Raw genomic sequence first — 14,896 nt, 5'->3', positions numbered from 1 at the left:
ACTTTGGTTATCTAGGTGGTGGAATAATAGGTAATTTGCATTATATTGTTTTTACTTATCTGTATCACCTAAACATTCTATAACATATATTATTCTAGTAATAAGCTAGCTAAAAAGTATATTAAAAAGTGTCTAGGCAGATACCATATGACTTCGCTCATATGAGGACTTTAAGACAAAGAACAGATGAACACAAGGGAAGGGAAGCAAAAAATAATATAAAAACAGGGAGGGGACAAAACACAAGAAACTCTTAAATACGGAGAACAAACAGAGGGTTACTGGAGGGGTTGTGGGAGGGGGGATGGGCTAAACAGCTAAGGGGCATTAAGGAATCTACTCCTGAAATCATTGTTCCACTATATGCTAACTAACTTGGGTGTAAATTTAAAAAAATTTTTAAAAAAGTGTCTAGGGGCTCCTGGGTGGCTCAGTTGGTTGAACATCCAACTTTGGCTCAGATCATGATCTCATGGCTCATGGGTTCGAGCCCTGTGTTGGGCTTTGTGCTGACAGTTCGGAGCCTGGAGCCTATTTTGGATTCCTTGTCTCCCTCTCTCTCTCTGCCCCTCTCCCACTTACACACTCTCAAAAATAAACATTAAAGAAAAAAAAATTAAGTGTCTGTACTAAGGGGACTTCCTTGGTGCTAGTAATATTCTGTTCCTTGATCTAGATGCTTTATGTCTTCATCAAACTGTCCACTTATAACACATGCACTTCTCTGTATAGTATACTTCAATGAAAATGGTTTTTTTTTTAAGTTTATTTATTTACTTTGAGAGAGAGATGCAGAGAGAGAGGGAGACAGTAAATCCCAAGCAGGGTCCATGGTGTCAGCAAAGAGCCCGACGTGGGGTTCAAACTCACGAACTGTGAGATCATGACCTGAGCTGAAACCAAGAGTCAGATACTCAACCGACTGAGCCACCCAAGCGCCCCCAAAATGATTTTTAATAGGTGGTTGTACAGGAACTCTCATTCATTGGCGGGAATGCAAAATGGGACAGCCACTTTGGAAGGCAGTTTGGCAATTGCATACAAAACTACACAAACTTTTATCATACGATCCAGCAGTCTTGCTCCTTAGTATTTACAGCGACTTTATTCATAATTGCCCAAAACTTGGAAACAACCAAGTTGTCCTTCAGTAGGTGAATCAAATGTTAATACTGTGTGAGTGTATAGGGACAAGGGGCATATTGGAACCCTTTGTATTTACTGCTCAGTTTTGCTGTGAACCTAAAACTAAAAATTAAGGTCGCTTTTTTAAAAAGTGGTTGTACTTCCCTTAGAATATGCTAAAAACTACTGAATTGTACATATTACATGAATAAACTGTGGTTTGTGAACTATCTCAATAAAGCTTTTTATTTTACTTATTTATTTTTTTTAGAGCATGTGAGCGAGGGAGAGGGGCAGAGAGAGAAAGAATCCCAAGCAAGCTCCACGCTCAGCGCAGAGCCTGACCTGGGGCTCGATGCTATGACCCTGGGATATGACCTGAGCCAAAGTCAAGAGTCAGCTGTTCAACCGACTGTGCCATCCAGGTGCCCCAAAGCTTTTTATTTTTTTAAGTGGTTGTATCCATAGATTAAAATAGATATAAAAGTACCAATACATGCTACAATATGGATGAACCTTGAAACTATTACGCCAAGTGGAGAAGCCAGACACAAGAGGCCACATCTTCTGTGAAATGTCTAGCATAAGCAGAAACAGACTAGCTATTGCCAGGTAGGGAGAAGTGGAGGGGTTGGGGAGGGTGGAGTGACTGCTGATGGGTACAAAGTTTCTTCCTGGGATGATGAAAATATTCTGGAATTAAGACAGCTGTGAGTCATGTATAACTTTGTGAGTGTACTAAGAGCTTAATTGTATACTTTGAAAGGGTGAAAAGCTGTTATTTAAAAACAGGAAAAAAAGCAGTGGTGAATTTTGAAACCTTCTAAATAGCTGTGTGCATACAGCTGGAAAATAAATATCTTTCAAACACTGTAGCTTAATGCACATTAAAGAATTAGTTTTAATTACGAGTGGCCATACATTAAGATGCCTACTTATTTTTATTTTTATTTTTTTACATTTATTTATTTTTGAGAGACAGAGGGAGACAGAGCACAAGTGGGAGAGAGGCAGAGAGAGAGGGAGACACAGAATCCGAAGCAGGCTCCAGGCTCTGAGCTGTCGGCCCAGAGCCCGATGCGGGGCTTGAACCCACAAATCGCGAGATCATGACCTGAGCCAAAGTCGGACGCTCAACCGACTGAGCCACCCAGGTGCCCCAAGCTGCCTATTTTGTCAGTGCTCTTGGTTGAATGAGAACTGGAATCCGTATCTAGGAAAGCATTTACCTTTAAGAGCAGGATTCCAGTGAAAGTCCCAGTTTCTGACTCAGGAGCATCAGACTGTGGTCAGCAGGGGTCTATTAGAGGCAGCAGTTCTCCGCAGCGAGACTCCAGTTTCAGGCACGCCAAGTCATCTGACCGTGTGGGCCCAATGTTAAGTATTGCAATTGGGAGCTTCTTCTCTCGGGCAGTGAGGATGAACCTGTAACCAGAGTAAACCTTACAAGGAAAAGACACAGGTAAGAACTCTCAATGCAGTTAGAGGTAAACCTAACAGGGAGCCTCTCCAGGGCTCTCCAGCCCGCAAAAGGGCCCATTCCCACCCTGACCAAGTCAGATACCTGTAAGGACGATCCCACTACCAAGAGGGAGTCAGCTTCTTTTACACGCCTGTGCACAAAGTCAACCTTGTCAGGGTTCACTGTGTCCCCGAAGAAAACGACATCTGGTTTCAGGGGGCCTCCACATCGGCAGGACGGGACCCGAAAGCTCCGTACCTGCTCCTCTGTGAGAAAGACGTCGCCGTCAGGAGCCAGGCCATGGGCCTCAGCACTCCAGGTGGGGTTCAGAGCTTCAAAATGCTCTTGTAACACCTCCCGGGGAATCTGTTCACCACAGTTCAAGCAAAGGACCCTGAAACCAAAGAAGAGGCTGACTGAACAACTGGTCCCGAGAAGGCATGAAGCTGCCAAAAACATCTCATCCCCAACCAGTTGTGGCTCCTCCAACACTGTTCACTGTTCCTAGCACCCAGTCTTTCCCCCAAGTTAGGAATACCTTCTCATGTTAACTACCACCATTCCTTACCTTCCTCCTACTGCCAACTCTAGGACAAGCAGTGTACCTCTGCTTTCCTTACTTACATGGCCTGCTTAACCTGTTGGTTCATTTTTATCCTTAGTGCAGCTGCAAATGCTTTACCAAATGACTTCCTTAGTGCCCAAACCGGTGCTTTTCCTCCCTCCCTCTCCTCCTCCAGGGTGATTGTTGCTGTCCATCACCACCGTCCCTCTAAAACACTCTTCCCCTTGGTGTCCTAACCCAGTGACTTGTTTCTCTCCTCACTTCCCTAATCATGAGTTCGTGTGAGGGCAAGAACTTTGAGTCCTTTGACCACTATGCTATGGCCACCACCTAGACTCCACCTAGGAGTCTATAGGCTCCTGCCTATAAACAGGAGCCACTCAATAAAGAGCAGTTATTTTAAGAGACCAGCCGGGGGGGGGGGGGGGAGGTAAAGTAGACATGATATAATTTTTGTATCTGAGTGATGGTACATGGGAGTTCATTATACTACTTTCTTATTGGGAAGATTTGGAACTTTCATCAGGAAAAGAAAAGTTTAATGGGGCCAGGGCCATCATTAGCTCTCAAATTCCCCTGATACCACCTTGATCTGGGTCCTTCAGGCTGACCTCCCTGAGCCACACTCTCTAATCCTGTGTGGCTTTCCTCAAATGCTATTTTTATCACATTGCTTTCTTGCTCAGAAACCACTAATAGTCCCTTTTGGTCTCTCACAAAAGACCCAAATTGCACTGTACTATTTTCAGATGCACCCATGATTTGGGTCTAGCCTTTCCAGACAATCTGATTTCACAGTAGTCTCCACAGAGGCCAGGCCAGACTCCTCTGGGCTCTACAAATCCTCTTCATTTAGAAAGCCCTCTCCCCTCTTTTGTTCAGTCAGACCTGAGCCAGACTCAAGCCCCACCTTTCCCATAAAAGCTTGACCGATTACTCGAAGCTTTACTAAATCTGTTTCTCTGAACCTCTAAAGCAGGTCTATCACAGACCACATAATTTAACAATCACATATGGAGTTGTCTGTTGTTAAACATGTTATTTTTGGATCCCCCCCCCACCCCCAGGAGATTACAAAGTTCTCACATATAAAGTAGAGCATGTTTCCTGCTCTTTGGTTTTGACCCCTCCACACCACCAATAGCACACCACACGTTGTGGCACCCAATAAATATTTTATGATTGGCAGGAGGATCTCTGGGGCTTAATAATAAGGAAATGGTCTCCAGTTAGCTTCAGGTTATTTCCAGGGCTACATGTGTTCATTCCATCAATATTTACTGGGTTCTATTTGCCAGGCTGTACTGTGTTCTATGTGTCCAGGCATCAGAGATCCACCAGCTTATATACTATGCTGTTGGTGCTTTGCTCATAGTCCCCTCAAGACACCCTACAGCCACTTGTACACAGTTCTCTTATAAGCAACTTCTTGCATCTCTCTTGCTTAGGGGGTTTACTGGCCAAGGAGTTGCAGAGTCAGTGTTAGGGAGTTAATTCCCCTAGAAAGACCCTCAACCGTTAAAGGACGGGACATGGTAGATAAATGCCCAAGCTTCCTCAACTTTCAGTGAGACAATTCTGAAGTATGCTCCAGACAGAGGGCCCTCAAAGGATTGAGTTCCAGCTCCCCAAAGCAGCAACCCATTCATTAACATGCCCTTTTCTTGACTTTTCTTGCCTACCCTGTTTCATTTCCCCACTCCCTCAATGAGTTTGCTGGGATCAACTCCAAAATAAACAACTTGCTCCCAAATCCTTTTCCTCAAGATCTAATGAGGACAAAGTGGTCAAGACAGCCAAGGTCCTTGCTCTCATGGAGCTCACATTTCTGCATTCACACTATTTACACCTTCCTGCACCTGTGCATGCATCCATGGAGTTCTGTCAGGCGCTGACTCCCTGCTTTAGTGTGCAAGGCATCCACATTTTGGGTCACCAACCAGTACAGCTTTCCGAGTCTCTCCCAGTTGCTCAAGGCCCAATGTGCAGGGTTAGGCTGGAGGGAGGAGAACCGAGGCCAGCCGACAAAGTTTCTTGCCCAGTACCGCTGGCGGACTGGAGCACTCCGTAGAAAATCCCCATGCTGGATGGGTTTCCGGTCAGTGCGGGCATAGAGTCCCACCTTTTCTGACCTGTAGTCTGGGATCCCCGACTCAGTGGAGATTCCTGCCCCAGTCATCACTAGGAGTCTCTTGGACAGGGTGATGAAGCGCTGTAACTCTCTGATCTTCTCAGGGTCTAGAGGTGGACTTGGTGGCACAAATAACCCAATGGATCCATGTGAGCACTGCTGGCTGATGTTCACCACCCAGCGGCCTTTCGCTGCCCTGAGAGTCCACCTACAATTCATCTTTGTTCTAGAGAGAAAGAAACCTGATGGGAGAAAACAAATTTTAAAAACTAAGGCCGCCAAAGGGCACCTGGGTGGCTCAGTCTGTTGAGCGTCTGACTTCGGCTCAGGTCACAATCTCGCAGTTAATGAGTTCGAGCCCCACATGGACTCACTGCTGTCAGTGCGGAGCCCACTTCAGATCCTCTGTCCCCCACCCCACCCCTCCCCTGCTTGCATTCTCTCTCTCTCAAAAATAAACATTAAAAAAAAATATATATATATATATATAATATATATATCATATATATAGGGGCACCTGGGGGGCTCAGTCAATTAAGTGTCCTACTTTGGCTCAGGTCATGATCTCATAGTTTGTGGGTTCGAGCCCCGCGTCAGGCTGTGTGCCGACAGCATGGAGCCTGGAGTCTGCTTTGGATTCTGTGTCTCCCTCTCTCTCTGCCCCTCCCCTGCTTGCACTCTCTCTCTCTCTCTTGCTCTCAAAAATAAATATTAAAAAAATGTTTTATATATAATATATAAAATACATAGAAATATATAGATATAATATTTATAGTATATGATATCTATATAAATAAAACTAAGGTAGCTGAAACTAAAAACAGAACTACCCTATGATCCAGCAATTGCACTATTAGGTATTCACCCAGAGGATACAAAAAGACAGATTTTAAGGGGTACGTGCACCCCAGTGTTTATAGCAGCATTATCAACAGTAGCCAACTATGGAGACAGCCCAATGTCCATCAATTGATGAATGGATAAAGATGTGGTATGTATATATAATGGAATATTACTCAGTCATCAAAAAGAATGAAATCTTGGGGCACCTGGGTGGCTCAGTAGTTAGGTGTCTGACTCTTGATTTCAGCTCAGGTCATGATCTCACAGTTTGTGAGATTGAGCTCTGCTGGCGCAGAGCCTGCTTGGGATTCTCTGTCTCCTTCTCTCTCTCCCTCCCTCCCATGCTTGTGCATGTCCCCCCCTCTCTCAAATAAATAAATAAACTTTAAAAAAGAATGAAATCTTGCCATCTGCAATGACGTGGATGAAGCTAGAATGTATTATGCTAAGCACAATAAGTCAATCAGAAAAAAATACCATATGATTTCACTTATTTGTGGAATTTAAGAAATAAAACATATGAACCTAAAGGAAGGGAGAGGAAAAAAAGAAGAGAGGGAAACAAACCACAAGAGACTCTTTAAAAAAAAATTTTTTTTTTAGGGGTGCCTGGGTGGCTCAGTCAGTTGGGTCTCTGACTTCAGCTCAGGTCATACCAAGTCTTGTGAGTTCAAGCCCTGCATTGGGCTCTGTGCTGACAGCTCAGAACCTAGAGCCTGCTTTGGATTCTGTTGTCTCTCTTTCTCTCTCTCTGATCCTCCCCCACTCCCACACTGTCTCTCTCTCTTTCTCTCTCTCTCTCTCTCTTTCTCAAAAATAAATAAACATTAAAATTAAAAAAAAAAATTTTTTTAAGTTTATTTATTTTTGAGACAGAGAGAGACAGAGCATGAATGGGGGAGGGTCAGAGAGAGAGGGAGACACAGAATCTGAAACAGGCTCCAGGCTCTGAGCTGTCAGCACAGAGCCCGACGCGGGGCTTGAATTCACAGACCACAAGATCATGACCTGAGTCGAAACTGGATGCTTGGGGCGCCTGGGTGGCTCAGTTGGTTGGGCGACCGACTTCGGCTCAGGTCATGATCTCACGGTCCGTGAGTTCGAGCCCCGCATCGGGCTCTGTGCTGACAGCTCAGAGCCTGGAGCCTGTTTCAGATTCTGTGTCTCCCTCTCTCTCTGACCCTCCTCCGTTCATGCTCTGTCCCTCTCTGTCTCAAAAATAAATAAATGTAAAAAAAAAAAAATTTTTAAAGAAACTGGATGCTTAACCGACTGAGCCACCCAGGTGCCCCTAAAAAAATTTTTTTTAATATTTATTTTTGCAGGAGAGAGAGACAGCATGAGTGGGAGAGAGGCAGAGAGAGAGAGGGAGACACAGAATCTGAAATGGGCTTAAGGCTCTGAACTGTCAGCACAAAGCCTGACTCGGGGCTTGAACTCAAGAACTACCAGATCATGACCTGAGCTGAAGTCAGACACTTAACCGACTGAGCTACCCAGGCACCCCAACAAACCACAAGAGACACTTAATGACAGAAAACAAACTATGGATTGATGGAGGGAGGTGGGTGGGAGATGGGCTAGATGGGTAATGGGTATTAAGGAGGACACTTGTGATGAGCACTGGGTGTTGTATGTAACTGATGAATCACTGAATTCTCCTGAAACCAATATTGCACTTCATGTTAACTAAAATTTAAATTAAAAAAAAAAAGACCCCCAAAACAAAAACAAAACTAAGGAAACCATCAACTGATGAATGGATAAACAAAATGGGGTCTATCCATATAAGGAAATTTACCTATAAGCATAAAGTTCTGATATATGCTATAATATGGATAAACATCAAAAACATTATGCTAAGTGTAAGAAGTCAGTCACAAAAGGACAAATACTATATGATTCCACTTACATAAAATTTCTAAAATACACAAATATATAGAGACAGAAAGTAAATTAGTAGTTGCCAGGGACTAGAAGATGCATCAGAATGTTATTTATTATTTTTTCAGTCTTTCCCTTAGGCTTTTTTAAAATTCAAGGATAATTAACATGTAGTATTATATTAGTTGCAGGTGTACAATATAATGATTCAACAATTCTATAAAGTAGTCATTGCTCATTACTAGAAGTACATGCTTAATCCCCTTCACCTATTTCACCCATCCCCTCACCCACTTCGCCTATGGCAACCACCAGTTTGTTCTCTATATTTAAGAGTCTGTTTTTGGGGTGCCCGGGTGGCTTCAGTCAGTTAAGTGTCTGCCTTCAGCTCAGGTCATGATATTGCAGTTCATGAGTTCTAGCCCTGCATTGGACTCTCCATGCAGAATCTGCTTGGGATCCTCTGTCGCTCTCTCTCTGTCCCTCCCCGACACATGTTCGCATTCTCTCTCTGTCAAAAATAAATAGACATTTTTTTTAAAAAACAGCTTTCGGGGCACCTGGGTGGCTCAGTGGGTTAAGTGTCCAACTCTTGATTTCAATCAGGTCATGGTCTCACGGTTTGTGGGTTCAAGCCCCTTGCTGGGCTCTGCACTAGCAGTGAGGAGCCTGCTTGGGATTCTCTCTCTCTCCCTTTCATTCTCTCTGCTCCTTCCCCAACTCACTCATGCACTCACATGTGCTCTCTCTCAAAATAAACTAAAAATGTTTTTAATAGAGTCTGTTTTTTTGCTTATCTCTTTTTTCTTTGTTCATTTGTGTTTTTTTTCCTTAAATTCCACGAGTGAAATCATGTGGTATTTGTCCGACTTATTTCACTTAGCATTATATCCTCTAGATCCATCCATGTTGTTGCAAATAGCAAGATATCCTTCTTTTTTTAATATTTTTTTAATGTTTATTTACTTTTGATAGAGACAGAGCATGAGCAGGAGAAGAGCAGAGAGAAAGGGAAACAGAATCTGAAGCAGGCTCCAGGCTCTGAGCTGTCAGCACAGAGTCCGACGTGGGGCTCGAACTCACCAACTGTGAGATCATGACCTGAGCCGAAGTCAGATGCTTAGCCAACTGAGCCACCCAGGTGCCCCAAGATATCCTTCTTAAGGCTGAGTAATACTCCTGTGTGGAGTGAGGGTGTGTGTGCATGAGTGTGTGTGTGTGCTGACATCTTTATCCATTAATCTATGGATGGACACTTGGGTTGCTTCCATATCTTGGCTATTATAAATAATGCTTTAATAAACATAGAGGTGCATATATCTTTCCAAATTAGTGTTTTTGTTTTCCTTGGGTAAATATCCAGTAGTAGAATTACTGGATCATAGAGTAATTATATTTTTAATTTTGTGAGGAAACTCTGTACTGTTTTCCACAGTGGCTGCACTAGCTTGCATCCCCACAAATAGTGCACAAGGGTTCCTTTTTCTCCACATCCTCACCCACACTACTTATTTCTTGTCTTTGATTTTAGCCATTCTGTCAGGTGTGAGGTGATTATCTCATTTATAGCCGAAAAGCAAAGGCAGCATATAGGCATCAAACATCAACAACTTCCTCCAATTTCAACATTAGGAAAAGAGAGAATACCAGACTAGACTCTTCATGGAAGAGCACACCACTCCTCAAGATGTGGTCTTGGGAGAAAAAAAAAAATTGAACTCGACAGTGATCAAGTCTCTAGAGTTTAACAATTTATAGGAAATACAGAGGCCAAAGCAATGTTAGATGATATCATCGGTCCATCCATGAAGTTCACGCCATGGGAAACTCTACAGGACAGAAAAATCAGCTTCTTCAACAAATAAACTGCAAGAGATAGAAGTAGATCTGAAGGGGGAATGATAGATTAAAGAGATTTAAAGACATACCAACCAAATGTAATCTGTGGGCCTTATCTGGAACTTTACAACACTAATAATTGGAAAATTGAACATTAACTGTATGTTTGATATTAAGAAATTATTGTTTTGTGGCCGCCTGGGTGGCTCAGTCGGTTGAGTGACCGACTTCAGCTCAGGTCATGATCTCATGGTTTGTGAGTTCAAGCCCCGCGTCATGTTCTGTGCTGACAGCTCGGAGCCTGGAGCCTGCTTCGGATTCTGTGTCTCCCTGTCTCTCTCTGCCCCTCCCCCACTCGTGCTCTGTCTCTATCTCAGAAATAAACATTTAAAAAAAATTTTTTTTAATAAAAAAAAGAAATTATTGTTTTTTACGTATGGGGGCTTCTGGTTGGCTCAGTCAGTAGAGCATGCAACTCTTGATCTCAAGGTTGTGAGTTCAAGCACCATGGTGGTCTTACAGATTGCTTTAGGAAATTTAAAAAATACATATTTAAAGAAGTGTTTTATGTATGACAAATGGTATTGTGATTTTTTTAAAAGTCTTCATCCTATAGAAGTTACAGACTGAAATATTTGGGTGAGATGATATGTCTGGGAGGATTTATTTCAAAATAATATAGAGGGGGCAGAGTAGATAGAAATATACTGTATAAATGAAACAAGATTAGCCAAGAGTTGTTCATTTTTGAAGCTGGGTGATAGGTCTGTGAATGGGGTTCGTTATATTATTCTATCTCCACAATAAAAAAAATTTTTATATAGGGCACCTGAGTGGCTCAGTCGGTTAAGTGTCCAACTTTGGCTCAGGTCACAATCTCACGGTTCGTGAGTTAAAGCCCTGACTCAGGATCTGCATTGGTGGTGCTGAGCCTGCTTGTGATTCTCTCTCTCCCCGTCTCTCTCTGCCCCTTCCCCACTTGCTCTCTCTCCCTCTCTCTCTCTCCGAATAAATAAATAAACTTTAAAAAAGAAACAACAGAAGTGCCTGGGTGGCTCAGTTGGTTAAGCGTCTGACTTGGGCTCAGGTCATGCTCTCATGGATCATGAGTTCAAGCCCCATGTCGGGCTCTGTGCTAACAGCTCGGAGCCTGGAGCCTGCTTCGGATTCTGTGTCTCCCTCTCTCTTTCTGCCCCTCCCCTGCTTGTGCTCTCTCTCTCTCTCTCAAAAATAGATGTCCTAGTGTGCCTAGGATAGTGGTAGTGCAGAAATGCCAAAAGCTATGAGATAAAGTAACAATGCTTATATCTTTTGAATACTTTAAAGGCTTAAGAGATATGATCTGAAAAGTGAGGGGAAAAAAATAATGGAGTACTTTGAAGAGAAGCTAAAATGTGGAATGTTTCACCTTAAAGGTAGATAAAACTCTAATATCTGGACCCTATCAGCAGTCATATAGTATTTGAAGAAAACATATTTGAAATTAAATGTACAAAGTGAACTAGGATAGGTAACTTAAAAGTATGCCTCCCTCATGTTGCCCTGGATCTAAACAAAAATAAAAGCAAGGGTACATGATTATCAACAATACAGAGATAAACAAGAACTAAACTTAGCCTAAAAATATATGGACTAACTGTAAGGAAGGAATTGCAAATAAAGAAAAGCTTGGGTAGCACTGTCATTTCCCCCAAACAGTCCACCCTAAATGGGATTTGGGAGGTTACTGATGAGATTTCAAAACTCATCCAATTTATATCTATAAGCTGACAACCCAAAAGGTATCTGATAATCAGCAAAGTTGTACACTGAAATATTTATGGGATGGGTGATGAGAGCCAACAGCATGATATTGAGAAATGACTGGGGAGTAGGAATTTGTTGGCATTGCACATAATACTGTCCGCTTGAAGACAAAATCTAGGTTTAAGAAAATGTATCAGAGAGGAGTACAGGTTTTTGCATAATCTAAGAAGACTCTCCATCCAGACCATACTACTTCCGGTGGCAGATTGCATGCTTATCTGAACAACCTACAAATAATGAATTAATCAGTGACTTCAGTATCTTAAAGGATGGGCCCCCCAAATAAACAAGAATATCTTTCCCTGGAAAGGTGCAGCCTCCTCCCCGCCCCCTCCCCCCCACCCCCCCCCCCACACACCTAGAGTGTATTTATAACCTTACTTTGTAATCCAAATCAATCTTTTGCAGAATTTGGGAGGGTGTGAGCTAGCTCAGGATGTAAGAACTCAAGAATGTACTGAACATTGGGGCTCCAGGCTTATAGAGTAAACTGACCCTTGCCAGGGGTGTACTACCTTCTCCCCCACTATCCCCCACAAAAAGATATGAGAAAATAATCCCATCGTGGCCAGTTTCAGGCTACCAATGGTTTAACAACTGGCTAGCAAGTTCCTAAATGTCTAACAATTGGCCTTCACCAGGAAAAACTGATTCCGGCCCACCTTTCCTGAGTCCCATGAAGTCTGACCTGAAACAACAAGGCTCCATTTTTATATCTTTTTAAAATTTTGTTTTGGTCAAGAATTTCTAATACCTTCCACAAAATAAAATCTTCTCGCCACACTGGACTACTGCATAACAACCCAAGCCAATCTTGTCTTCTTGACCTCTTAAGAACCTACAACCAGAGGTCTACTATGCTTGGCCATCAGATGGAAATTAAAATGGTTGGTGAATCTTCCAAGACTTTTTGCATTCAAGAAAAACTGTACATTTTGGTTTATTTAAAAAATGGTGGAAGGGACTCTAAAAAAATGTGGATTTTAAAAAGGGAGTGTAAAATAAAAATTGGTAAAGCAGGACTCTAGCATAACATAAGACCTATTCTGTCTGTCCCAATAAAACCTGGCTGGTCAGAAATAAACTTCTTATAAACTTCAAAAGAATAATAGCTTACTCCCGATATCTTTTAAATCTTTTAATAGGGAATTGTTATTCCATCTATGTCTACATCTAAAGACGTCTCCCTCAGAGGAATACACTTATAATTTTAGTTACTACCATCCCTTGGGAAACCGTGTGTTCCATAAACCTACTTCCTATTTTATAAATCAGAAATATTTCTTCATAAGCTAAGAAGCATATTTGAATTCCAGTATGCCAAGTGTTGATGCAGTTGCTGCTCAGACTTTTCTGACTTTTGATTTTTATGGCTTTTGGTTTTATTACTGTAACTAAGCACATGCACATCTTTTATTCTACTTTCCCCATATTCTTTTAGTTTACCCTCAATTGCAAACACGACATTCTAACAAAGCTTTGACGTATTATTTAACATAATGCAGAAATTCTCTAGTGACACGCACCCCATATGTAAACATTATTTTATGCCTGGCTTTCCAGATGTAGTTCCAGGACCCCGATTTCTCTAGAAATCCACAGCAACACTTGAACCGCTGAACAAATACAGTCTGGATTCCTGAGACCAAAGGGCTCGGGAAAATCGCTGAAAACCCGCTATACTGGACCAGCTGCTCTCTGCCAGGTACTACTAAATGGCAAAAAGTTTATATAGAATCCCTCACAACAAATTCACGTCTAGAAACCTGCAACCCCCACAGAACACTTACCTTCCACACCTTAAAGAACACTTTACGTCTGACGACGCGACGGGCTGGCTCCTTTTGCATTTTGGGAAATGCAGTCCAGGAGGCAGAAATGATGCCAGGAAAACTACAAGTCCCACAATCCTCTGGGTGTCACAGATGAGGGATCCAGATTGTGTAGTAGCGCCCCCATCTGCCTTTCCTGGTCAGAGGTGTTGAACAGTCACAGGAGCGAAATGTGCCCGCTGTCTCCTAAGCCAACATGTTAGTGTCCCTTTGAGAGAAGTTGTTAGAGTTTGAAGACGAGTGTGCTCAGTGCAAAATAGTATATCTAAACAGTACTAAGTTACGAATTCATTGTTAAGATAGAAGCTTTAATAATGTATCTAGATTAGACTCATACTGAACTTCAGTGATTATGATCCTTTGCACTCACTGTGAGGAAATCAATTTCCCACCTTGTAGTGGGTGTGAAGAAATACATTAATAAATATCTGAAAAATTCATGTTTTTGCAGTTTATATGAAAAACTAAAGCCACAGATAATATACAAGGAATAATGTGTTTACTCATTTGGCTTCTCCAATTTTCTTTATTCTCTTTTGTGGTTTTATTACATTAACCAGCACAGTGCCCAGGTCTAACTCCCAGAGATTCTGATTTAATTGGTCTGGGGAGATGCCTGGGCATCAAGATGGTTTACAAACTTCCCAGTTGTTTCTAATGTTTTTAATAATGAGAACCGCTGTTCTGTAGCATCACCTAAATAAGACATCAATCAATTTGTGTTTTAGAACATCAATCAAAGGGCAGCTTACTGGAACCTTGAAGACCACCTAAGGAGCTACTTCCCCTGTTTTAAGATAAACTGAAGCCCAGAAGTGTATTGTGGAAGCTGGAGTCAGAGTTTGACTCCTGATCCTCTCACTGAATGTGTGGAGGTAAATATCTGTAAAGTCACCCAGTTTAGGAGTTTGGGAGCAATACCTACACAACAACTCAGATAGGTCACACTACTGGGACCATCACCTGACATGACAGGTTTTTTGTGCCTTAGTTAACCTGACCACATTGGCTGAAAGAAAGGACCAAAATGTAGACTGGAAATTTTTACTAAGTCAAAAAAATTGCAATCAGGAATATTTCCTGCACATACGGGTATTGGATCAAAACCTATTAAAATGCCAAAACACTGACATTTTCTCCCCCCACCCCAAGTTTATTAAGAAAAATTTCAAACTCATGTTGTTTTTTTTCAGTTTGCCAAGTAGAATGAACATCGTTAATTGAGAGACTGACTAATACAGAACTATTGTGCTTTTAGGCCCCCCAAAATCTCATGTTCCTGGGAGAAGTTAGCTGACTTTTCAATTTTTCTTAGTGCTGGAAAGTCATCCGTGGAGGATGAAGTCATCCAAGACAGCTGGTAAAACACACAGTGTCACCATACCAGGAATTCATGACTATGTCCTTGA

The 14,896-nt window shown here is 42.2% G+C and overlaps 1 protein-coding gene and 1 long non-coding RNA gene across 6 annotated transcripts in view; one reads left to right on the top strand and one right to left on the bottom strand.

Annotated features, from left to right (window-relative positions):
* SIRT4 (sirtuin 4) overlaps positions 1–13,580 on the bottom strand; it is a 27,405-nt gene extending 13,825 nt beyond the window's left edge. For 2 of the 5 annotated variants that reach the window (XM_053206775.1, XM_053206776.1), the window contains exons 1-4: positions 13,446–13,559; positions 5,012–5,525; positions 2,690–2,981; positions 2,355–2,567 (exon numbers count right to left, since the gene is read on the bottom strand). In XM_053206775.1, coding sequence (XP_053062750.1) covers positions 2,415–2,567; positions 2,690–2,981; positions 5,012–5,502 — 936 coding nt within the window. In that variant the 5' untranslated portion in view covers positions 5,503–5,525; positions 13,446–13,559 and the 3' untranslated portion in view covers positions 2,355–2,414. Of the gene's footprint in view, positions 1–2,354; positions 2,568–2,689; positions 2,982–5,011; positions 5,526–13,445 lie in introns of those variants that run through there. The other 3 variants (XM_027043947.2, XM_027043950.2, XM_027043948.2) reach the window with 3 other exon arrangements.
* Positions 11,085–14,896, top strand: LOC128312539 (uncharacterized). Its single transcript, XR_008291957.1, has 4 exons — positions 11,085–11,264; positions 13,219–13,360; positions 14,216–14,362; positions 14,746–14,896. It is a non-coding gene; the product is annotated as an uncharacterized LOC128312539 (long non-coding RNA).

The sequence above is a fragment of the Acinonyx jubatus genome, chromosome D3, assembly GCF_027475565.1.
Source record: "Acinonyx jubatus isolate Ajub_Pintada_27869175 chromosome D3, VMU_Ajub_asm_v1.0, whole genome shotgun sequence".
In the NCBI taxonomy this organism is placed as follows: domain Eukaryota; kingdom Metazoa; phylum Chordata; class Mammalia; order Carnivora; family Felidae; genus Acinonyx; species Acinonyx jubatus.
The sequence above is the reverse complement of the archived record's forward strand: the minus strand, read 5'-3'. Positions and strand labels throughout refer to the sequence as shown.